At 55.5% G+C, this 24,922-nt stretch overlaps 1 protein-coding gene across 1 annotated transcript; it reads left to right on the forward strand.

The window, feature by feature from the left end:
- Positions 1-9,314: 9,314 nt before the first annotated feature.
- MINAR1 (membrane integral NOTCH2 associated receptor 1) lies at positions 9,315-18,786 on the forward strand. The gene is made up of 3 exons (XM_016215695.2): positions 9,315-11,968; positions 12,715-12,963; positions 14,993-18,786. The coding sequence occupies exons 1-3, from the start codon at positions 9,683-9,685 to the stop codon at positions 15,188-15,190; spliced, it is 2,733 nt and encodes a 910-aa protein (XP_016071181.2). The 5' UTR covers positions 9,315-9,682; the 3' UTR covers positions 15,191-18,786.
- Positions 18,787-24,922: the final 6,136 nt, after the last annotated feature.

Genomic DNA, 24,922 nt, shown 5'->3' on the forward strand with positions numbered 1-24,922 from the left:
GTGACATCTGGTGGCCACTGCTGAGAAGTGCAAGGCCGGACCCGGGGAGGCCTGGGCGCTGGGAGGCCTCTCCTGGACCGGGAGGTCGTGCTGGCCGGTGGCGACGTCCAGGGGGCTCCGCGGGCCCTCCCTGGCCTGGGGTCTGTCCGTTCTCTGACCTGGGCCTATTTCCCCACCTGCCAAATGACAAGGTGAGGCCGAGTCTGCTGGGACACTCCCGGGCTCCGTCACCGCCTCCCAGGCAGCCCGCGGGAGAAACGCAGGCACCTGCTGTCTTCCTTTGAACATGCTTTGATGCCTGAATTCTTCTTTGTAACTGGCAACTCAAACCCTTTCCTTGTTTCTTTCTAATGGGAAGTCTGTAGTCTTTTTTTTTTTTTTTTTAAACATGTCTTTATTGATTTCAGAGAGAGGAAAGGAGGGGGAGAGATACAGAAACATCAATGATGACAGTCACTGATCGGCTGCCCAGCCCGCAACCGGGGCATGGCCCTGACCGGGAATCGAACCCTGATCTCCTGGATCCTAGGTTTATGCTCAACCGCTGAGCCCCGCCCGGCCGGGCTGTAGTCTTTCTATATCAACCTCCGCCTCCCTTGCCACGGTCCCTCTCAGAATTAAACCAGGGGTTCAGTCAGGCTGTCCTGATGCCAAGTTCCCACAATGACGCAATTCATACTGACTTATTATCAACCTATAAACGGCTCTACGTGGTTGTGCTTTAAAACAAAGCATCTCTGCTCCTTTCGAAAAGCTCCAGGCGTGATCAGGGGATGGCGAGTGGGTTTACTAAGGTTTCAGGATAAGTAGAAAGAAGTTAACTTACCTGCCAAAGCCCATCTATCAGACAGCTAGCTCTGCTCTCCCCAAGGTCACCTTCAAGGTAAACGTCGAATTCAGTAACTTGATACACACAACCAACAGCGATATTCGGAAGAGTTAATGACCTGCACAGGTTTTCCGGAATGTCACTGGGCACCAACCAATCAAAACAAACTCAGGCCAGGGTCACACACTGGGTCGGGGTCCTGCAGGCCCTCTGAGGGGCCAGGCGTGTACTCTCTAGTGGCTGGGTTGTAGGGGTGGGTCCAAGGGTCCCTCCCTCCGAGGTGCTGGGGTTCCCAGAGGCACCTCAGGAACTAGGATCAGGAGCCATCTTCAACCAGAGGAAGACTCACACTGTTTTACATGCATGGGGCCTAGCTGGGTGTACCTGCTGGATGTCAGCTCTGCACACAGCCCATTGAGCACCCACCCTTGCCAAGTCCCCGCCTCTCACCCTGCTCCAGAGGCTGCACTTCAGGGACTAGAAGGGGCCTCCTTTGCCCAGAACAGCGTGTCCGTGTCTGTAGCTGGTAGCTCTAGTGTCATCTGAGGACAGCCTTCCCTGCCCCAGGCATGAATAACTGTTCTTCCACTGGGCTCAGTGCAGAATCACACTGGTGGCTGCTCCTTCCGCCCCCAGGGGCCTGGCCTTTGCCGTCCTCACTGGCCCTAGCAAGAAAACCAGCAGATGGTAACTGATCGGTAAGCATTTGTCCACTTGAGCAAAAGGGAGCCTTAGGGCAGGGGGAGTCTCTGTCCAGCATCCAGTGGCTCCTGGGCATTTCCACCCTGTGTGAGTCCAGGTGTGTGTGAGCAGCGGCCTCAGCTTCCCTTCCTATAAAATAGGTTCTGGGGTGGGAAGGAATGAGCACTGGTGGGAATGCAGAGACGGCTCTCACACCTGTCCCTCTCTTCCCAGCAGCACCTGACTCAGCGCCTGCGATATAGAGCCTTGGGGGGCTCTCATGGAACAGCTGTACACTGGGAGCGTCACCCCGCTTGGGCAAGGCTGCAGGGAGCAGGATCCCGTTATGGTTAAAATCTTCCCATGGTGCAGGGACTTGTGTAACAGAAGGGATCTGTTCATGTGAGCAAATTTCTGTGTGACAATATTTCACCCTCAAAGGACCTTCCTGGGTGTTGTCACACTGTAAACGGAGCGTCTTGGCTAATGCTCACAGCCCTGCCACGGCATCGTGGTCTGCCGTGCCCGGCAACACGGGGGCTCAGTCAGGCTCTCCTTCTGCTTAACTTTAAGATGCACTAGGTTGTTTACTCTTGCTCTGCAGGTTTTACAGTTTTAATTTTCACTGTTTTCAAAGCCTTCTTTTACGGTCATTTGAGGCTCTCTGGTTTGGAGTCCCGTGCAAGGCAGGTCCCACCGTCGCCACGGGGTGGCAGCATTCCGCAATTGCTGGGGGGAAACCAGGTAGGCTGGGACCTGTCTCAGCAGCCCTGAACCAAAGGGGCTGAGCCAAGACCAAGTGCACACAGTCCCCAGGAACCAAAAGGAGAAACACCAGGACAGACAGAAGCTAAGTGACCGGCTCTGAGTCTCGTTTTCTGCTCACTTCAGCACCACGGCTCAGGAGGTGCACACGCAGCAGAATGGGGTGAAGGTTAAGGGGGCAGCAGGCGATCTGGAGGAACAGCCCTCACTGCCCCCTGTGGGGAAGCTCTGCACCAGGAGCACCTGACCAGCTCACTTGGGTAACTTTTGTCTAGAACAACTGCTGGGTGTCGCCAAGGTCTGCCCCACTGCGCCAGAGCTTGGTGATTCATCGCCCTTCAGAGAAGAGGAGAGAGGACAGGTAATGCCACAGCCGCTTGGACCTGGCTCCGCCTCGCTGGAGCGACACACACCTTCCTCTGCCTGGTTCTTTCACTGCTGTAAAGGGCTCTATGTTCTGGGTGACTGCAAAGTCAGCCGAAATCTGTGACTGACCACAGCGGCCTGTCCTGTCCCGCGGCACCTGCCTCTTCCTCCCAGAGCACGCAGGGCTCTTGAGGCTGAGTGAGGAACACTGCACCATGGCCAAAAGGTGGCCGGTTCTGCCACTGACCGGGAAGTGATACATTTCTGTCCTCAGCTTCCCCATCTATAAAGTTGTTTGCATTGAGGCCTGCATAGCAGCTTGAGAGGAGCTTCTATCCTTAACATCAGCCCCAGGACTAGGACGTGACTTCCTCTGGATTCCACTGGAAGGAGTCGCCTCCTTTCTGGGTTCTGTGCTCTGCAGCTGGTGATGGGAAGACACCCCCCTGCCCTGCCCCGAACCTCCTGGCAGCTCTGAGCAATGGGAGCGGCAGGCCTGCTCTGGAAGAGACACCCAGGCCACAATGCAGGCTCCAGGGGGCGTGGGGGCACTGCACCGCTGGGCTCCAACTCTTTACCGAAGAACCAGAACGAAATGACCAGTCTCGTGGGCATTAATCCTGGAAGGGGCTTCTTTCTAGGAAGGCCCCAAGCTGGCTGCACCCCAGCCTTGCCTCTATGATCTGTCTTACTGGGAAGAAGACGAAAAAGCTGCTACTAGCTCTAGCTTCTCTTGGCTGAGAGCAGTACCTGCTCGGAGCTGCCATCTGCTGATGCCCACGGGGAAAGACCGTGCCAGACACAGAGCTGAACTGCTGTTGCCAGGGACAGGCCATCCTGCCAGTGGATGCCGGGTCTGCGCAGGAGCACCTGCACCTACCCGTGGGGCTGCAGGCCTTCCCCCAGCTGCCAGAGGGTGGTGTGGTCTGTCTGCTTCTCACAGTGCCTCTTGGTCCTTGGCTTCCAAGGTGACTATCTCTACCCACAACGCCCCTTCCCTCCCGCTGGACGTCCTCATGCCCACTTCTCTCAGCGCCCTCCTCTTCCCTCTGAACTTCTACCCAGGCTGGGACCCGACAGCCACATGCACCTCTGAGCCTCTGCTCACTCACATGCAAAGTGGCACAATGAACGACACCTGCCTGACAAGGATTTCTGTGACAATTAAATTATATAATTCAGATAATGTAATAGGCACAAAATAAGCACAATATATACGCTGTCCTCCCCCAAAATGTATGCACACTTTCACAGCTGATAGCTGTTAAACAAAGCGAGCAATACCCAGTGACCTTATGCGCATACGTGCATAGCCCACGGACAGACGGTGGTGTGAGGAAGGCCTGGGGAGGGATGGGGGGGATTTGGGTTGTGAATACATCTGGGTCCACAGAGCTCAGCTACGTCTCCTTAACAATAATGAGAATACAAAATATACAGTTTAGGAGTCTGTTCACCTGAGCATCTATGAAACGGCAGACAGCTTCCAGGCATGACTGCAGGGTGAGTCTTCCTAACTCCAGTTAATAGCCCCTTCTTCCACTAGGAACGAGCTTAGACATCACGACTACGGCACGTGTAAAATACACGAATCCTGGAGACAGGTTTCTCTTCCAAAGCTGCAAACTTCCTGCTGAAAAGACCGCCAGGGTCTGGCTTTGGGTGGTGCCTGCCACCTGGGAGGGCTTCCCTGAAGTGGGTGTGGTCAGAAAGCCTCTATTTGCTGCAGCAGGACCAGGTTTCCCCGCTAGACTGTGTCCTTTCCACTGAAAGATGGGTTACTGGGTCTTCTTCATGGCAGGGGATTTTTCCCATTTTCAAAAGTAGGGAGAAAGCACACAACAGAGCCAACGGAAAGAGGCCAGGCTTAGAGCAGAGGGGAGCCCCAAGTACCAGGCTACTTGGTTTACGCTGGGTTAAATGCTGGTTCCTGGTAGACACAAAGGCATGTACTGAAACACGCTTGCAGGCCTGGCCCGTGTGGCTCACTGGCTGAGCGATGACCTATGAACCAGGAGGTAACAGTTCAATTCCCAGTCAGGAAACATGCTGGGGTTTCGGGCTCGATCCCCAGCAGGGGCGTGCAGGAGGCAGCCGATGGATGTTTCTCTCTCTCTCCCGCTCCCTTTCTCTATCTCTCTAAAAAAAAATCAATAAAAACATTTTTTTTTTAATCACAATACTGAACTCCTTAGTCAGCGCACTGGCCTCTTTCCCTTAGATTGTCAAAACAAATGACAGCAGCCAACACAACTGTCTGGCGTGAATGAACCAAAATTATACCTATTTTTTGGTCAGATCTGCAAATAAATATAATAGATTTTTGGTGTGCCGTAGAATTTTAGTACTTAGTTTATGTGTAGAAGGGGTTGAAAATCACTGACCTAGAGGGTACTGTGCTCAGAGAAACGAGTCGGGGGACAGAGACAAATGCCATACGGTTTCAGCGATATGCAGAATCTAAATAACAAAATGAACCGACAACCCAAACGGAAACTCACAGGTACAGACAGCGAATGGATGGCTCCCAGATGGGAGGGGCGCAGGGGTGGGCGGAGCAGAGGAAAGCCAAAAATAAAAAAGTTTTAGAAAAAATAAGTCAACAAAACCCTGAGCCAGGCAGAAGGAATCGAACTTTATTCCATTCGCCCCGTCAAACCCTTTTGCCTTCATAGGATGGGTCAGAGCCGGCCTCACAATAAAGTACTAAAGGCAAGTGAGTTTTAAAGCCTGGCAGAGGCTCTGGGAAACGCCAGGCTGTCCACTCGGGGGCCCTGGACCCTGGGTGCTCGCAGCCCCGCCCACGGCAGGTGCTCGCAGCCCCGCCCACCGCAGGTGCTCGCAGCCCCGCCCACCGCAGGTGCTCGCAGCCCCGCCCACCGCAGGTGCTCGCAGCCCCGCCCACCGCAGGTGCTCGCAGCCCCGCCCACCGCAGGTGCTCGCAGCCCCGCCCACCGCAGGTGCTCGCAGCGCCGCCCACCGCAGGTGCTCGCAGCCCCGCCCACGGCAGGTGCTCGCAGCGCCGCCCACCGCAGGTGCTCGCAGCCCCGCCCACCGCAGGTGCTCGCAGCCCCGCCCACCGCAGGTGCTCGCAGCCCCGCCCACGGCAGGTGCACCTGCAGGCCTGCCGGCCTCTTCCCAGCAGCAGGCGCAGGGAGGCGGAGGTGCCCCAGCCACGCGGGGACCACAGGTGGCCCTCGGTGGCCCCCGGGCCGGCGCCGGACCGCGCTCGGGAAGGGCGCCCTGCCCGGGAGGCAGGCTCTCCGCGCCCGTTCCGCAACCGGGGGCGGGGTCCCGCGGGGTGACACGGCGCGGTTCCCTCGAGGAGACCCAGGGGGCCGCGTGCGAGCCGCTCCGGGCGGGGACAGGCCCGCGGAGGCTGTGGCGCCACCGGCGGCTGCGTCCCGGGCCCGCCGCAGCGCGCGGGGTGACGCGGGCCCGCAGCTCCCACCCGGGTGTCGGACCCACTTCTCGGGGCCCGCCCCGGCTCCGCTGGCCGGGCTCCGCGGGTGTCTGGGGAAGGGGTGGTCGCGTGGCCGCCGGGCTCTCCAGCCTGCGCACCGTGCAAGCCGGGGCCAGCCGGGGGGGAAATTCAGTGGCCGCGCTGCCGGGCCGGGAGGGAGCCGAGGACACCGCGCGCCCCTGCGCGGCCACTGGGGGCCGCAGTCACCTTCAGCTTCGGCGCGGGAGGCGCGGACCCGCCGCCCGGCCGCTCCTCCAGCGCCGCAGCCTCGGCCGGGACCCGGCGCCGCCTCCCGGGCTCTGCCCCCCGCGCTCTCCTCCCGCGGCCTCCGGGGCCCCCGCCCGCCCCTGGTCCCAGGGCGCGCGCAGTGCCCGCCGTGCGCCCCGCCAGCCTGCGCGCCGGGCGGGGACGATGGGGAGGCCGCGCCCCGCTGTCCGCGGCGGGCCCCGGGGCGCCCTCTGCTCACCGCCCGCGAGCCCGTGACGCGGCGGCACGGCCGAGACAAAGCCCGAGGCGGGGCGCCCGGGGCTGCGGCCACCTCCCGGGTCGCCGGGCCCCGGCGCCATGCGAGCCGCTGCCAGCCGCCCGCAGCCGGGGGGGCGCCGCGCGGGCGACGGCGGAGCCGCGACTCGGGGGCAGAGCCGCAGCCCCGGCCCCGGGCAGCAGCCCCCGCGCGGAACCCGCGGGCCGGCGGGCCGGGCGCCGTAGGCTCCGGAGCCTCGGGCGGCGCGGCGCCGGGAGCAGCGGGAGGCCCGCGGGGGCGCGGACCCGCCCCGGGAGCCCCGCAGGTAACTTCGGGGAGGGGGCGGGGGAGCGCCCGCGCGTGTGGGGCGCGTGGGGCCGGTGCCCGCGCGGGGCGGGAGTCTCCCATCTCCGGGCGTGCAGCCCGCGGCCGCCAGGCCTCCGGCGGAGAGGTGCGCGTGGCGGACAGACGGACAGACGGGGCTGGTGGAGGGAAACCAGGGGAAGGGCCGTGCCCCGCGGGCAAGTTCTCGCTGAAACGCCGCTCCAGACGGCGGTCTTTGCGGGGTCGGGACAGCGGCTGTGCGGGAACAGCCTCACGCACCGCGCAGTCGGGCGGGAAGCCGGGCGTGCCCGGCGCGACCAGCGCCCCCGTGCTGACCAGGGCTCCCGGGCGCCCGAGACGGGTCCTCGCCCCGGGGGTGCGCGCTCAGCTGCGCCCCCCGCGAGCAGAGGCCCGGCCTGGCGGAGGTGCGCGCTCACCTGCCCGGCTCGGGCACCGCGGTCCCTCCTGCCTGCGGGCACCGGCCCCGCACCCTCCAGAGCCATCACTCGCCCTCTCCGGGAGGCTGGGGCTGCTGGTGGCCTCTGGGGAGCCTGGCTGTGGCATTGCTCGGTCCAGCCTCCTGCTGGAAGCGTTAGCAGGCGTCAGGCTGGGAGCCCCCCGGGGAAGGTGGTTGCGGCTCGGGCACTCTCTGGGCGGGCTCAGCTGCAGACCCTGTCTCTCGAGGACAGGCACTGCCCCTGGGAGGCCGCAGGGGCCACGCTGCCGCGCTCAGGGCCCTGGCTGGGAGCTTCGCCGCTGGGCCCAGCTGCGGTTGTGTGTGGGACACGGAGACCTGCCAGGGGGAGTCTGGGAGAGCGGCTGCGGCCAGCTTTGCACCCCTTTCCCCAGCAAACAAGCTGCTGCCGATACCCCTCTCCCGGATGGAGAGGTGGGGAGATGCCCCTCTTTCCCCGTCTGTGGCCGTCAGCATCCATGGAGCTGGCCCTGCAGGTGGAAGCCAGCAGACAGCTGTGGTCACAGGGTGTCCTTTACAATGAGCTCCGGGCCACCGGCTCATTGAGAGCCTGGCAGCAGTGTCTTGGGCTCTGTTGACATTAGAGAGGGGTCAGGGAGGGAAGGCTGCCTGGTGCTTGTGGGGATGGTGGCAGACACCCTTTCCTGGGCTTTCTTCCCGTGTATCCGAGGCAGGTGGAGCAGGAGGAGGGGAGTCCAAAGAAAGGCAGATTTAGAGATTTCCATAGGTTCCTGGAGCCTGGAGGGAAAGCCCTAAATGTCTGACAAATAAAGTCTGATTTTTGCTGTGCGTCAGAGACATTTGTTTAGATCTGGACCTTGTGATCATAAATGTCAGTTTCCAGAGAACAAATATGTCCGTTTATTTGCATTTCTGATGAGTTTGGTGGGGGAGTGTTCGGTGCCACTTACTACTTGGAAGACAGACAAAGGTTTCTTTGTCGGTGGGAGTCCTGTTGGGATTTTACATATATAATGCCTTTTTTTCCTGGCCAGTGATAGATGCAAAATTGATGTGACTTCCGGCTCCTAAAAGCCTTTGTACTCATTCACTCTTTGATCCTGCCTCTGAAACATCTGTATTTCCCCCGTGAGGCTGAGACGTCTGCCTGCCTCTATCCACAGCACACAGGACTGGTCTGGGGTGGGGAGGGTTCCCCTCAGGATTCCCCAAAATAAGCTCTTTCTTGAATCTTGACCAATGTGAAGCAGAAACCAGGGTTGTAGCTATGGGTCTGTTTCTGCTGGGCGGGGACGTGACCTCCAGGAGAAGGCAGGGGAAGGCCTGTCCTCTGCCCCAGCCACGTGGTGATGTGTTTTCTCAGACAGGCTAGGAGAAGGCTCCACATTTCTCTGGACTATGTTGCTAGAGCCCACTGACTCTCTCTTCCCTCCGACGTGGATCTTAGTGTTTGGAGCTTACCTGCAGGCTTGGTGCCAGTGAAAGAAGGCAGAGGGGCATGGAGTTCAGAGACAGGCCGAGGCAGCTGGCGGCCAGCCTCAGGCGTGCTTCTACCTCATTCCACGATCTTGGTTAAGCTGCTAGCATTTCTGCATGTACCCCTAATGGCTCCTCTGGACACTGTTTGCGAATCCCGGCAAGGCTTCTCTGTACGGCAGGGCACATTGCCTCTCTGTGCCTGAAAGGAAATACAGGGCTGGGCAAAAGTGGGTTTGCAGTTGTGGGTACAACAGGGCCTATCCTGACTGAACCTTGGGAGGGTGCCGGCTTTGGTTCAGAGCCTATCGAGAGAGCAGGGCTGTGCAGGAAGGCCCCCGGTTGCCGAGACAGGGATGCATGGGGATCAGGGCCCAGGGTGCCGTGTGGTTGCCATGGGGTCCAGGGCCTCAGCTCTTCCTGGGAGGTCAAAGGTCAGGAGGTGGCAGGCTGAGCCAGGCATGATTTTTAGGTGGAGAGAGGGCAAGTGAATGGAGCTCTTACCTCTCTCCAGTGGAACCTGAGCAATGCCTCCGCATCAGGAAGCTATTTCTGGAGACGTCTGGATAAACAAAGTAATCCTTTTGGAGCTAAGTATTATACAGGAGATAATATACTAATAAATAACATTTCCTCATTATTGATCATTTCTTTAAGGTAGATTCCTGGGAAGGGAATTAGAAGGTCATGTGTTATAAATATTTTTTAAAGCTCTTAATACATTTTTAATCATTAGACAGTTTTTCCTGGCATTTCTTTATGTGGTTCACAGCAAGCCTGTGTGTCTAACCCTCTTCCCCTCCTCTCCTTTTCAATGCTGTCGCTGTAGAGTTGACTGGCAGTTTCTGTGTAACGGGTGAGCCTTGGAAATCCTAAACCATGGAGGCCGGTCAGGACACCGCCCTCGTCCTGGTGAAGATCCTGGAGGAGCTGGACAGCAAGCAGAACAGCGTCTCCTACCAGGACCTGTGCAGATCCCTGTGTGCCCGCTTTGACCTGCCGCAGCTCGCCAAACTGAGGAGCGTGCTCTTCTACACGGCCTGCCTCGATCCCAGTTTCCCAGCCACGCTATTCAAAGACAAGATGAAACGCTCCGTGAACAGCCAGCAGTCCAAGAAAATCATGGTGGCGGCAGATATCGTGACGATATTCAACCTGATCCAGATGAGTGGGGGCGTCGCCAGGGAGAAGCTGCCCGCAGGCCGGCAGAAGGCACACAAAAAGGAGGCGTCCTTCGAGTCCTGCAGGTCGGACACGGAGGTCTGCAGCGCGGCCGAGTGCGAGCCCCTGAACTGTGAGCTGGCCGGAAGGCCTTTTGGCCAGAACTACCCTGCCCGGCAGCCGTCCAAGTGCCGGAAACTGGACTGCAGGGACTGCCCCCAGTTCGTACCCGCCTCGGAGCCCAACTTCTTGCTGGGTGTCAGCAAGGAGGCAAAAGCCCGCGCCGCCTCCCTGGACAGGCTGCAGGCGCTGGGCCCGTACTCGGTCGCCAGCCCTCAGCCCTGCGAGATGCAGAGGACCTACTTCCCCATGACCATTGAGAACGAGTCTGTCTCAGACCAGGACTCGCTGACCATCCCCCAGGGCCTCAAGGAGACATTCGTGGCCAACGATGAGCACTTTGTGGTCCAGTCCTGCGTCCAGAAAAGGAACATCTTCAAAGAGGATTTTCACAATCTGGTGACCGTGTCCCCCAGTTTGGTTGCCCCTGCCAACAAGGCCGATGGAGAGCATGGGGAGCCCCAGAGTCAGAAGGAGCCCCACAAGACACCCTTCTTTAACCACAGCTTTGAGATGCCCTACAACAGCCAGTACCTGAACCCCGTGTATTCCCCTGTTCCTGACAAAAGGCGGGCAAAGCATGAAAGCCTGGACGACCTTCAGGCCTCCACGTACTTTGGGCCCACTCCCATGATGGGGACCCCGGAAGCCAGGCGCTGTCCCGGGAGGCCAGGCAAGCAGACCCCCTGGCCAGCCAAGAGCTGGAGCCTAAACACAGAAGAAGTCCCTGACTTCGAACGGTCCTTTTTCAGTAGAAACCCTTCCAAGGAGAAGCTGCACTACCCCAATCCCAGCAGCCAGACTCCCAGCTTCCCAGCCCGGGACCAGCGCCCGGCTTACCTCCCGCCAAAGGAGCAGCAGCCAATGCTCCCCGCTGGCTACGCGGTGAAACCCAATGGGCTCAAATCTAAGGAGATCTCGTCCCCCGTTGACCTGGAGAAGCAGGAACCGGTCAAGTTAAAAGACAAGAGCATCTGCTGCACCAGCGGGCAGCTCAGCTCGGACACCAGCAGCGTGGGCACCCAGACCGAGCAGCATGTGCTGGAGCCCAAGAAATGCAGAGACCCGTGTGCCTCGGTGCAGGGCAAGTACGGGGACAGGCACCCCACAAAGCAGTCGGACGACGACTCCGAGGTCGTGAGCGACGACATCAGCGACATTTTCCGGTTCCTTGACGACATGAGCGTCAGCGGCTCCACGGGCGTGATCCACTCATCCTGCTACAACAGCACAGGGTCCCTGTCTCAGCTCCACAGGTCGGACTGCGACAGTTCACCGGAGCGCAACATAACCAAAATCGCCGCCGGCGGCAAAGGCGGAAAGGGCAACCGGCCTGAAAACAGCCACCCCTCGGAAGAGGAGTTGAAAACCAGTGTCTGCAAGCTGGTGCTCAGGATCGGCGAAATTGAACGGAAGCTTGAATCGCTGTCTGGCGTCCGCGAGGAAATCTCCCAGGTCTTGGGCAAACTAAATAAACTGGACCAGAAAATGCAGCAGCCTGAGAAGGTGAGTGTGCAGACGGACCTGAATTCCTTGACCAGTGAGGCTCCATCTGATGACAGCGCCTCTCCTCGCACGTTCCCCGCACACAGCCGCTCCCACGGGCCCAAACTGGAGAACAGCGCGGACTGGTGCTGCTCCGAGGCCAGCGGGAGCCATGGCGAAAGCCTGCGAGTCAAGGCCTTAAAGAGCAGCCTCTTCACCAGGCCATCCTCCAGGTCGCTGACCGAAAACAGCGCCACGGAGTCCAAAATCGCCAGCGTCTCCAGCTCGCCCAGGGACTGGCGCACCGTCGCCTGTGCCGGCCGCGGGGGCCTTGGCGAGGAGGAGGTCCAGGACAGAGGCCCGGGGGAGAGCAGGGACTGGCATCGGAAATCTAAGGAGGTAATTTCAGTTTAAGCTCCCGTGACAGGGAGAGGCCGGGTGCGTTTCCCAGCCCCCGGCATTTCCGTACACGAGAAAGGGACCTTCCCTCCCCACCAGCTGTCCTCCCAGGTTCTGCTCCATGCTGACCTGGGGCCTGGGTTCCCCTCGAGGCCTGTCAATTCTTCAGCCTCTGAAACCTTTCTGAGGGATGACTGCCGGGCTCTGAACCTCCAGCCCTCCGTCTTCTTTGTTCAGATCTGTTAGATTTAAACTCTTATTTAAAAACCTATTACGTGTATACACTGACTCGCCAGGTTGGAACGCCAGCTCCTTGGCGTAGGAGCCATGAGGTGGGTGCGCACAGCAGGTAAGCTTCCCGGAGCCTTAGAAGTCAGGGCAGGTTCGAATCCTGGGTGTCCACCGAGTGCCTGTGTGACATGGCCACACAGGAAGCCAGGCGATGAGACTTAAAGCCATCCCCGCCCCGGGGCAGCTTTGCTCCCTGGGGCAAGTCACGGGCCTCTCTGGGCTCTCCTTCCTTACCTGTATTGCCTGGGGGGGGGGGGGGCAAGAGCAGTGGTGGTGGGAGGATTGGATAAAGCCACCCTTCCTGGCACAGAAACCTTCGCTCCTAGTAGGGCTGTTCTAAGTGTGTCTTTGCGTAACTGCATTTTGCACCTGGATGTACGTCCACGGGGCTGGGACACACAAAGCGGGCGGCCGCCCGGCTGCCCGGGATCCCTGTCATTTCCGTCCCTCCGCAGGCGGACCGGCAGCGGGACTTCCCCCAACACCGCCGGCCCAAGCAGCCCAGAGACGGCCTCCTGGTGGAGCAGGTCTTCAGCCCGCAGCCCCGCCCCGCCTCCCTCAAGGCCCTGAAGAGCAACCCGCTGTACACGGACATGCGGCTGACGGAGCTGGCCCAGGTGGAGCGGGGCCAGCCCTCCTGGGCCGCCGAGGGGTACGCCCGGAGCGGGGGCGACAAGGGCAAGCTGGCGGCCCTGGACCTGCAGGTGAGCTCCTGGGGGCCCGGGCTGGGGCTGCCACGCCCCACGGGTGCCGCCCTGCGCCCTCCGCACTGCGCTCCCTGGCCCCGAGTTTAACGAGGGGTTGCTGTTTGTTACCTGTTTGCAAACGTGTAGCAGTGGGGAGGCCTCACCGACTGGCTCACCCCCACCCTCCGATTTGGTTGAGACTCCGTGCCAAGCGCAGGTTCTCACATCTGCCCACAAGACCTGAGCCAAACTGTTCCATGAAACACGCGCTGACTTCTCCTCCCGCACGGAGCACGTGGGATAAGCACGCTGTGGACTATGCTTCCACACGGCGCGGCCCGGGGAAGGGCCGCCCCGAGCCCTGCGAGGCAGGCGTGCCCGGGGGGCCTGTTGTCTGTCCGCCCACAGGCAGGGCTGGGCTGTGGCCCCACTTTCACTCTGGTGGCAGCTCCTCCTGGTTCCATTCCCACCACGTCTGGCTGCGTCTCCACGTCACCGCAGGAGCTCAGGAAGCACCTGTCCCCGCCGGTGGGCTCGGCTTTGCGGGCAGTGAGGCCACAGTCCCGATGGGGCCGCGGGAGGGGTGTCATGGTGCGGAGAAAGCTCCAGGCCAACCTCGCCGTGGCACCTGGACACTCGCTCCCCTGCCTCGCCCGCTAACTGTGCGTAATGAGACGTAAGTGGCAGAGTCGATGTGGGGACTGAAAGGAGTGTATCTAAACCGCCTGGCAGTGAGTGGGGGCCGAGAAGGCGCCGGGGGACCCGTGAGATGACGCCGAGCACACGCGGTGTGCAGGGTGCCGCTGACAGCAGCCTCGGGACCAGGCACGGTGGCCTGCGGGGCAGGAGTCGAACACAAGGCACTGAGTCCCCAGGTCGAACGCATCGAGATCCACCCTGGACCGCCCACGACGCGCCATCTGCCGCCTCACCACCCTCCCCTCCTCTGGATGATGGTGCAGGGGAGATTCACGGCCCCAAAAGACTGCAATGTCAGCAGTTACAGGCGGGGGCAGTTCTGGCCAGGCCCCAAGCATGAGGTTTGGGGGCAGCCACTCCTCGCCCCTCTTACCTCCTGCATGGCCTGTCCCCTGTGGGTCCTGCAGGTCACTTGTCCCTTCAGGCCATTTCCTCGCCTGTCACCGTCCTTTTGGCAATGAATTGCTCCTCATGCATGTGGGTCCCTGTGCAGCTCTGCAACGGTGTCACGTAGTGTCACATCGTGTCACACTGAGCTCTGCTCCTGGGCGTCAGGATGCCCCTCGCAGCAGGTGAGACAGAGAGGACTCTCAGGTGCAAAGGGCTCGAGCAGTGGGACGCTCACGCACCTCACCAGTCTCAGGACGACCTGGAGAGAAAGGGTCAGGCTGAGGGGCTGAGTCACTGAGGGAGAAACATCTTTTTCACAGTTCTGAGGAAGGAGGCTGGGAGATGTGGCCGCTACAGACAAATGTGCACTTTTAACGTGCCAATGGTTATAAACATAAAGACAGAATTATAAAACATACAAGCAGATCTTCGAATTAGAGAGCTTTAGGTGACATTAACTTAAACATGGGAAGGACAGTGTAGCCAGTTACACAGAAAATGTAGAAACAGCTCAGCAGACTAGAGAGGGTGTGTGCGGGCACCGTGTGGACAGTCTTCTTGGGGTCCCGGGGTGCCCGCCTGAGGGCACCGGGGAAGGTGCGGGCCCTGTTTCCCTCTCCCCTGCTCGGGAGACCTGATTGGAATTGAATACGTTCGCCCGGGTCGCTTGAGACCTTGGTGTCATTAGAGCTTGTGGCTATTGAAAAACCTAATTAAAAATACTGTATTTCACAGGCTGACTCCCAGCCCATAACATGTGCGTAACTGCGGAAGGAAGTCGCACGTAGTAAGGGGGGCAGGTATGCCTGTGGGGGGCCGTCAGCGCTGGGCACACAGCCACCGTCAGCTGCCTTCCGCAGACCGCCCGTAGGTGCTTCAGGAGGCACGACTGTCAGGATGTCTTTTACCTGGTTCCAAGTATTCACCATCTTCCTAACGTCTCCCTCTTCACTTTCAGACGCAAGAGTCTTTAAATCCGAACAACTTAGAGTACTGGATGGAAGACATTTACACTCCGGGCTACGACTCGCTGCTGAAACGCAAAGAAGCTGAGTTCCGAAGAGCCAAGGCCTGCAAGATGGCGGCTCTCATCGCGGCGGCCGCGTGCACCGTCATCCTGGTCATTGTGGTGCCCATCTGCACGATGAAGTCCTGAGCCGGGACGCAGCCACGGGCACAGCTGGGACCACCGTGTGCTCCTCTGCCGTCTAAAACCTCGGGCGGCCGCGTCGCAGTGGTTTGTCGGCCCAGAGATGAAGTCATGGAGGCTTTTCTGCCAATGCTGACGATGGTCTTCGGGAGGCACGCAGTCTAGACAGAAACCTCCCTGCTGCGAGCTTCGACTTAATGGTCCTGGATGCATTTTCAGACCTGCAATAGTACTTCCTACCAAGGGACTGTCCTGAACCACCAGGGATTCAAACGGAATTACAAGCCAAAAAAAGGGCACAGGAGTCAGACTCTGTCCATCCTGAGGAAGCGCCCTGGTGGGGAACCGTCACCAGAAGATATCAGACGCCTGCCCCGAGGGAAGCTAAGCGAGGCAGCCGGTGAGAAAAGGCGCGTCCTGTCCTTCCTCGAGTGCGTATTGCAGGCAAAGTCACAGCGTTTCCACCCTGTTTTCTGCTGACTCGTCCCAAGGGCTGTGGACTCTCCCTCTCGCCCTTCTGGCGTCACTGCGACCTCCACTGCAGTCTCCATGGGGACCTTCTGGGCTCTTCTTTGTGGCCGTGGCCGGGAGGAGCTGAACTGCCCGATCGGGCGTGGCCTGGAGCGGGCTCTTCTCTGCCTGACGGGAGGAATTCAGGCCCGGAGGCCTTCCTGTCCCCGCCCCCCAGCCCGGGAGGGCTCCTCGGGAACAGAGGGAGGTCAGCGAGTGCAAGCCGTGGCCACCTGAAGGGCCCCTGAACAGAGGGAGGTCAGCGAGTGCAAGCCGTGGCCACCTGAAGGGCCCCGTTCCTGCTTCGGTGTGTGGCTCCACTCCCTGATTTTCGGTCTCCTGGTGGGGTCCGATGCCCTGCCTCTTGCTCACGAGTTGAAGAGTTTGGAACTTGTCCTTGTGCCTTGAAGAGTAGAGAGAATGGCTAGACTTTGACATTCTAACTGTAAACCACAGTCTCTATGTGACACCAAGTGTGGCCATTTCCAGTGGCTTTCACAGAGATTTCGAAAGCTTGTCTCTAATATGATAGAGGCACTGAGCTGTTCTCAGCTACCCCAGCACCTAGTCCAGAGTTCTGAATACTGGTCGGCTGTCCAAAAGACAATAGCTATTTAATCATTTATGTATCTATCTATATACGTCTATCTAAATACCTAATTTTGGTCTGTTGTCTTCTCTGTTAGATAACTTGAGAGAAAGCTTTCTACAGTGCACAGGGAGCCGCTGTGATTTCTTTGGAATTTGATCTCCATTTCCGCCTGTTGGATGGTGCTTTGACATAACTGGACAGAAAGAGTCCTTTTCAATATTTGACTCTAATGTCGTGCTATCGGGGAAAGAAAATCATTGACAGACACTACTAGCTCTCTAATTCTTCTGAGAACATGCTGGTAGTGAGAATAATCTGGATGATGTAATAAACTCCTGAAAGAGACATTGGGAAAGCATCTCAGATTTTTAAAGCAATAGGAGCCCCAGCATCCATCCCAGAAAACTTCCAAATAATGCTCAGCTGCTGCGTCTAACTCTGTCCTCCACCGTAAGGCGCAGTCAGAACATTTCAAGCTGTTAACCAAGAAGGGACAGATGCTTTCACCTGTAGGGAGCCTTTATTTATACAGGTCTTGGTGTTGTCCATTTTGGTCTCATGCTTATGTGCAGATTTTCAACTAGGTGACTGAAAGTGAAGCCTTAGTATATGGAAAACTGAGGATGTATCATTGAAAACAAAATATTTATCTGTTACTGTCGTCAGAATTTTAGTCTTTTGGTGCTTGGGTTTGGGTGGGCATATGAAATAAGGCTGGTTCTTTTTTTCACCCTAAAGGGGAAAGTAGGTTAACAGCCTCGGGGGTTGGGAGCTGCTGTCCTGACTGGACTCTTCGCCTGCCAGGGAGGATCATGGGGGATGGACCAAACCACTGTTGCGCTGCCCTTGGGTGGCAATTCCTGATGGGCCTGTCTGGCCACGGGCCTAGCTACCGAGGGAGGGTGTGACCAGGAGCCCTGCCCCATGCATGGAAGAGAAGGGACCCTGTAGGATTTTCTTTTACGCTTTTTGTATCTGGGGAGGTAATCGGAGAAACGTAGTGTTGCTCTAAGTCCAGTAGAGCTTTTAAATGAACTCAGTGTCATTGCCACATGACGGAAAGGTCCAGACTGGGTAACACCCCTGGAAACCAGATAGTGAGAGAGCAAAGGCCAGATGGTTTCCTCGAAGGGGTTTCCTCAGCCTGATGGCTCTGATTCTGGTGTCCAGTTATGGATGTCTGCCGTGGTAGGAAGCTCGTGGATGCTCAGGTTCTTGGGATCTGGAGAAGGTGAAGTTCACAGCTGGGTTCTATATGTCCAGTGACCCCCAAGCTCATTACAGCCTTTGTTCCCTGGGCCCCAGATTCACTCTAGCTCCTGCATCCCTCTATCTGCAGAACGGGTCCAGACAGTGCCCAGCTGGGAAGGAAACAGCTCCCTTTTCCTCCCAATTCACCTTTCATGTCCAACTTTTGTGAACTCCCTGTGGTGAAATAGGGATGGGCCTGTCCTCTGCACGGGGGTCACCTTTCACCACACTCTCAGACATTTCCACGTAAAGCATAATTTCTTGTGCCTGAGCCTAAAATCACTACACTATCAAAATTCACCTCATTTCCCTTGTGTTTTAAAGAAAATTAACATTCAGATGTTGTTATTTAAGGGGTTACTTTGAAATCAGATACCCTCAGCCAATGAATATATTCAGAGTCAATGCACCCTCTTTTCTAGTCTGAATCTGCTTTGCACCCAGCCCTGCACAAAAGCAAAAAAATTTCCCGGCTCACGGTTTTCAGGTATTTTACACCAGTAGCCCCTTCTTGAAACTGCAAATCATACACTGCTAGTGTTTCAGGGCATGGGGCTATGGAACGGGTCACCACAAAGCTAGTTTATTGGATGTGCTCAGCCTCACTGTTCAAAATGTGCCGTTAGTTCCGATTCCTGTATCAGAACCGAGGTAGTGCTGTTTTTTTTACAGTTTATTAACAAAACATCCACGGCACCTCATTTTATTTTTTAACCAAAAAAAAAAGGCTCTGCCAACAGTGAATGATTCTGAGTGGTATCAAAATTGTAACTGTTGAAAATTTAATATGGTTCATATTATAACCAACCTGTGAGATTATTGTGGTCGATCATGTGACTACCAAATCAGTATATTCTGTGTATTGTACTACAGAGATTTGTATTTAAAGGCCAAGATGTTATTAATTGTTGCAGAAAAGGGTATAAGATATTTATGAAGTGACAATGAGAAAGGCAACAGACTTCCTTATCTATGCCTTATGATAAAGGGTGTGACAGGTAAGGCGACGTTTGTGCGCGGAACTTGGAAGGAGCGGGTGTCCGGGGTGGCAGGGACTCGTCTTTCCTATGTTTGTCCTGTCCAGCTCAGCACACTCTTGGTGCTTGATCCATGTTATATAATACCAGTAACTAAGCACATTTGTAGATCTTGTTTTCCAATGGCTTGTGTAAAATTTGGTCAATGGACATCAGCTGGTTTGAAGCTATCCTGTAAAATCTGTCTCCCAATATAATAAAAAATAAATGGAAAAATCACATCTTGTGGTGAGATTTTATCCTATGCGTAAGTTCTCAGTGTCCAGTTTTATGCACCAATCCCAAGTGTCTGGCTTGATGGCTTCCTGCACTTCGAACACATCCACATAATCAGAACCCACATCAAAAACCAGGACCTTCAGGCATCCAGAAGCCTGCCTGTCCCTGAGCGGTATGTATGGGAGTTCCAGGTGCTCCACAGTTGGAACTGTCTGTTGTCGATTTCAGCCCTTCTGCTGAGTGTGTAACATGAAAGCAAAAGTGCAGCCAAAGGGGGAAACGAGAGCCCGATGTGACTGAGCATCGATGCCCCTGGGAATTCCCAGCGATCTGGAGACGGGCACTGGAAATCCCACCCACATAAGAGGCTTGAGCTAATTTTCTCCAAATCTCAGCCTTCTCGGCTAAGTTCTAGGTGACATCTATGACAAGCGTGCATTTTTTAAATTAGAAACTAATTAGCAAATATTATGGTTGTTTTAAAAACTCCAACCGTATCTGTCAATGATGAGATAGATGAAATGTGGCTGATAAGTGGAGGGTTCCTGTTGGCTTCTGCAGGAAGTTACTCAAAGGGGCAATTAGCCCAGCTGGTGTGGCTCAGAGGTCGAGGCACGCTGGCCAGGACCTAGGATCCAGCAGGTCATGGCTCGATTGCTGTTCGGGGCACGTGCCTGGGTTTGGGGCTCGATCCCCAGTAGGGGGCGTGCAGGAGGCAGCCAATTGATGATGTTTCTCTCTCATCACGTGTGTGTGTCTCTCTCCCTCTACCTTCTTCTCTCTCTAAAAATCAATAAAAACATATTTTAAAAAAATTAAAAATACAAGAGGAACTCTGACCAGAGACTGACATGTGACAAAAGGTTTGGGCCCCCAGTGATCAAAGAACTGAGCTTAGAACTGCCAGGCGTTGCCATCTCTCACCTGCCTCATCAACAAGACATCAAACAAGATCGCAGCCTGGTGGCCCAAAGCAACAGGCCCCTCACTGGAGCCAGACGCTGCTCAAGATTTATCGGGAGGGTCTCAGCACTGTGCCTCTTTGATTTGCTTATAAAACAGGCAGTAAACACCAAGCGTTAGCAACTTAGCTGCCAGACGCTGTGAATGCCTGCCCCGTCTCCTCTGCAAGCAGACACTGAGAAACCTCGAAAGGCAGGCGGTTTTAATTTCCTCTCCCTGTTCTTCCCAGAGCTGGTTTCCCAGGCAGCAAGGTGCTGGGCAAGCGCGGGGAAGCCCATCCATCAATTCTGTGGCTGCCACAGCGTGGCGACTTTGAATCTCGCAATAAAACAAGATTAATGGGCCTGACTCCAGTGGGTCTGACATTTCGGCAATGAGGGTGTATTTGCCAGGTTCCTACACCCCTCTGCTTCCCGTCTCCTGGCCTTTCTGTAGTCATGAGCCAGATCCCTTCTGTGCCTGAATCCAAGGACCATGTACAAGGAACATGTACTGTGGGCTCTGAAAAGACAGATCACTCGGATTTCTTCTCACTCTCAAAGACTAATGGGGATGGGGGGGGGGGACTGGGCTCTCACAGCCAGGGTGATAGGGCCCATACTGATTATCTAATCCCTCCAGGGAGCAGCTCATCCGTCACAAGCACCTACGTGGCATCAGCAAGCAGGGCATGGCCCTGGGAGGGGAGGGGGGCATGCGGAGAGTTAGCAGGGGTCTGCTCTGAAGGAGACCGAGGCTGTCGGCATGGTCAGAGCTCAGGCGTGTGGGTCTAAACAAGTTCAGGGAAGAGAAATGAGTCAGAGTGGCGTGTGGGACTTGAGCTCGACCTTGGAAGATGGGGGACATCTGTCCAGGGAGAAAACAACATGGGAGATGCTCCACAGTGGAAGGCCAGGGACGAGCCTGGAAAACCTCTCTGTCCCTGCCTGTGACCCCATGAGCACCCCCCAAGCCGTCCTCTCCCGGCTCGCTCTCCAAAGGGAAGCAGCTGCCCTCTCTCTGGGTCTCTTCCTTTCCACCCCTTAGCTATGTTCACGTTATATCTGCTACACTGCTTTGTAACTATTGTTTTATCACATTAGGTTGGTAGTAAATCATGACTGGCACTGCCCTATAATGCTCATTTCTATACGTCTGTCTCCAAGACAAACACCGAGCTATGTACAAGCAATGGCACAGCACCCCGGGCACAGCAGGCTCTGAAAATGGTTCTTGGACTTCACTGAATTCATTAAGATTAATCTGTAGATGAGGCTGCAGGGGTCTGGACAAGTGCTGAGAGGGGGAGCGGAGGGGATGAGCTATGAACATCTCACCTTCACCTAGCACCTGCCAGGCACCAACCACTCGGTTCAACTTCAGGACAGACCTATGAGGAGGGTGTGGAGGTGAAGGTGAGTCACTCGTCTGACCACTCACTGCCAGGGCTGGGGCTGGGAGGCAGGCGGCTGGCCACCCGGCGTGCTTTCCACCACGATGCCAGGACATCGTCAGGGCAGGGAACTAACTGGTGGCTCGGATTCCTACAGTCTGAGAGGAAAATCTACTCCCATGCCTGTCTTGGTCTGTTGGCTGCTGGAACAGGACACCATAGCCTGGGTGGCTTCCAAACAACAAATATTTATTTCTCCCAGTTCTGAGGCCAGTGTGTGTATGGATCTGCTTCCTGGCTCATGGACAGCTGTCTCCTGGCTGTGTCCTCGCTTGGTGAGCTCTCTCTGGGTGTCCTTTGTAAGGGCACTAACCCTACTTATAAGGGCTTCACTCTCAGGACCTGATCGCCCCTAAGGGCCCCATCTACTAATACCCTCACATTGGAGGTTAGGGTTTCAACCTATGAATTGGGGGTGGGGACACAGACATTCAATCTATAGCAGTTCCCTTCTCAGCACAAGGATGCTCATAAATAACCTTAACAAACAGCTGTATATTTTCTGCTTAAATTAAAACTTCATTAGATGACAAGGCAACCTCTGGTGTCAAGTGCAGCACAGGGAAACTTAACTTAAAAAACTGGGATGTCTGTGATGTCTACTGCTTTGGGATTCATCATAATACTAACAATAAGACAGCGCTAAGCATCTGACGTGCGTGATCTTATTTAATTCTGCCAACAGCCCATGCAGCAGACACTGTTACCACAATCCCCATGAAAAGATGAGGAGACAGACGGCTTACACTAACGGCAGTACAGCAGCACTCTCAGGAGCCGGGGAATCGTGAGCATTTTCAAAAGAGCTGCTAAGATGCTCAAGTTAAGGTTGGGCAAAGTTAAAGGGAAAGCAGGGATTGCTATCTCAATACCAGAAAAAGTGCAGTTCAGGTGTAAAACATGACAGAGACAGAAGGAATAGGAATTTTTTTGTGGGGAAGTCCAATTCATAAAGGCATGAGCCTTGTCCGGCCCGCGTGGCTCAGCGGTTGAGCATCAACCTAGGATCCAGGAGATCAAGGTTCGATTCCGGGTCAGGGCTGCAGGCTCCTCGATCCCCAGCAGGGGGCGAGCAGGAGGCTGAGGATCAATGACTCTCATCATTGATGTTTCTCTCTCTCTCCCTTCCTCTCTCTGACATCAATAAAGATATTTTTTTTAATTAAAAAAAAATAAAGGCATGAACCTTTAACAAGCTGCATGGTTAACAGAGAGCACTGCATCCAAACAGACGTGAGAAAACAGGAATAACTGAAAGGTAGAGCAGTGAGTGGTTAATATATTCAGTCAGTGCTTCTAAGGGGAGGGAGGGCACAGTAAACAGGAACATAAAGGCCTGAAGCACACAATTAGTAACGCGGATTTAACTAATTTACATTATAATCCGGGTCGGGAAATCCTTACACCTTTTTTTGGTGTCCAAAGATGTGGTCTGCATTGGACTCCAAAGGAAATTTTAATAAGAAACTTGCCAAAGGAGAAACTGTACAGATTCATTTTCCAAGCCTAATAAAATATTTATTTTTAAAATCCAATCGCTTAAAAATTTTATAAAGCAGTATCCTAAGTAACTCTAGCATAAAAGAAAAAAAATCTAAACAGCAATTATAAAATGCTTAGAAAGCAAACTGGCAATGTCGCAAGTCAGTGCATCAGCAATAAGAAAAACAAGTGCACAAGTGACTGGCCAGAGAACTAGTCACTTGCTGACATTAGCACCGAGAGAAATGATTAAAAAATCGATGGGATTAGTTTCCATGGAAACCACCCACCTAAAGCTACACCAGTTTGCTCCGGAATGGACAAGCTTCTGAAATCTTAATAACCAGCCAGAGGAAGGAACACTGTCCAGCTGCAAAGTTTAAGATCCTGTGGGTCAGCCTTTACTTAAACACCTATTAAGGCCAGGCCATCGAGTGGACAAGAAGCTATTTGCAGCCAACAAAACTTCTGTCGACTAATAAGGGATTTAGGAAAGGTGAAGCTGGATGAGTCACCAGTGCTTGTCCACATGTACCCGGGAATGAAACCCACCAGGAAAGCTGAAGCGCAGATACCAAGTGTCACCTCCATTCACTGCTCACTCCACCTGCCCCCAGGCTCTGACACCCTCCGTCTTCCTTCCTTTCCTGCTTCTCCGCACCACTCCGACCTCGGTCTCCCAGCTGGTTCTCTTCTCTGAACGCCCCATGGTCTGTCTGACTTCCACTCGCCAAGCACACCTTCCCTCATCACTGGTCCAGGCCCCCCACATAACAAAGTAATGCCCATACTTGGCCTCTCATGAGTTCTGTGTGACTTGTTTTCCAGGGATCTGGCCCCTCTGCATGACCCAATAAAGCCAGCACTCAGAGCATCCCAGGACTGCTCCAGGAAGGTGCCTATCGCGCACACTCTCCGCCTCTCCCAGTCCTGTCTCTCCAACCACCTTCAGGACAAAGGACAGCAACGCACCGAGACCTGACTTCTTCGTTATTTCTGTTTCCCTCCCCAGTTGGCTTTTTGGGCCCAAAGTCGACCTCATGCTCAGATCTATATATGTCACTCGCCAGAAGCATCCAAGCTGGCTGGCTCACCACTGTCTTTCTTGCATTAAAGCAACAAAGAAGCTGGCTTCTGATTAAAACAGGAAATGACTAGATGGGAGACATCTTCCCAGACTCCCATCCAACAATTCAGATGTGGGCAAGAGAGAGCCTGTTGAAATGACAACACCCACAGTATTGACTCCTCAGGATGAAATGTCGGTGCGAGAGGAAGGATGTGAGGAAACCAGTCTCCCTGAGCTTGGAGCTGGTTTTGTAGGTGATGGAGCGAGGAGGTTTGGTTCCTTCCCTAATGCGTGTGAGTGTGTCTCATTTTTCGTCGAATCTGTCACTTGAGCCAGCCCGGAAAGAGGAAAAGACCGAGAAGAGAGGAAAAAAGAAAGCAAATGAAAAGACGAGACAAGTCATCGGCTTGGGCATAAGGGTGTCCACGTGGGTAATGACAGGTGAGTTTTTCCCAAGGCTGTTGCACTTTACCTGGCCCACTGCAGACATGCCAAGGATGGCTGGTGTGGCGAATGGGTCTGGGTGGGTGTCTGGTGGATAGGTCTGGTGTTGAGGAAGTGCCAGTGAACCACTGTTCACAACAGGAATTTGCTTCAAATAAAGCAGCAGTGAAAACAGCATCTTTACCTGGCGCTGATATGTCTCAAATAATCATGATTTGTTCCATCCCTCAGCATCTGTATTAGTTAGAAAGAAAGCTTCAATCCCTGACCCCTGACCCCACAAACTGTCGTGAGGCTTGTTAATTCCTGAGGAGGCACTGAGAAGGTCCAAAGAGGCAGGGAAAGGTACCCCTTTGATCCACGGGAAGGAGTTCCAACATAGCCCCTGAGGAAGCGCCCTAATGTTTTGAACATGAAAGGGAAATGGTCAGTTTGCGATGAATACAAATTATACTCATGGTGACATGGAGGAGGGTGTACAGGAGAGAAGCTGGACGCAGGGGCATCAGTTAGGAAGGTTGGTGCCTGAGGTTAGGTTGTCAATGCTGATTGCTCTCCTGACCCCTACAAGCACCCAGAGATGTGGACCTATGATCCAGAAGAGAGACACAGTAATTACCCAGAGGCTCAGAGAGGTGGTGTGAGTTATCTAAAGTCACACAGCTGATTAGCAGAGGGCTGGGATTTCAAACCAGGTGTGGCGAGCTTCTGCTCCTCCGAATCCCCTGGCTTCCTGAGC

Source organism: Miniopterus natalensis, chromosome 22, assembly GCF_054644295.1.
Source record: "Miniopterus natalensis isolate mMinNat1 chromosome 22, mMinNat1.hap1, whole genome shotgun sequence".
NCBI lineage: Eukaryota > Metazoa > Chordata > Mammalia > Chiroptera > Miniopteridae > Miniopterus > Miniopterus natalensis.

Coding starts and splice junctions, on each gene's coding strand:
- MINAR1 (XM_016215695.2), top strand. CDS start 9,683: ATGGAGGCCGGTCAGGACACCGCCCTCGTCCTGGTGAAGATCCTGGAG. Junction 11,969..12,714: donor GGCATCGGAAATCTAAGGAG/GTAATTTCAGTT, acceptor GTCCCTCCGCAG/GCGGACCGGCAGCGGGACTT. Junction 12,964..14,992: donor TGGCGGCCCTGGACCTGCAG/GTGAGCTCCTGG, acceptor CTTCACTTTCAG/ACGCAAGAGTCTTTAAATCC.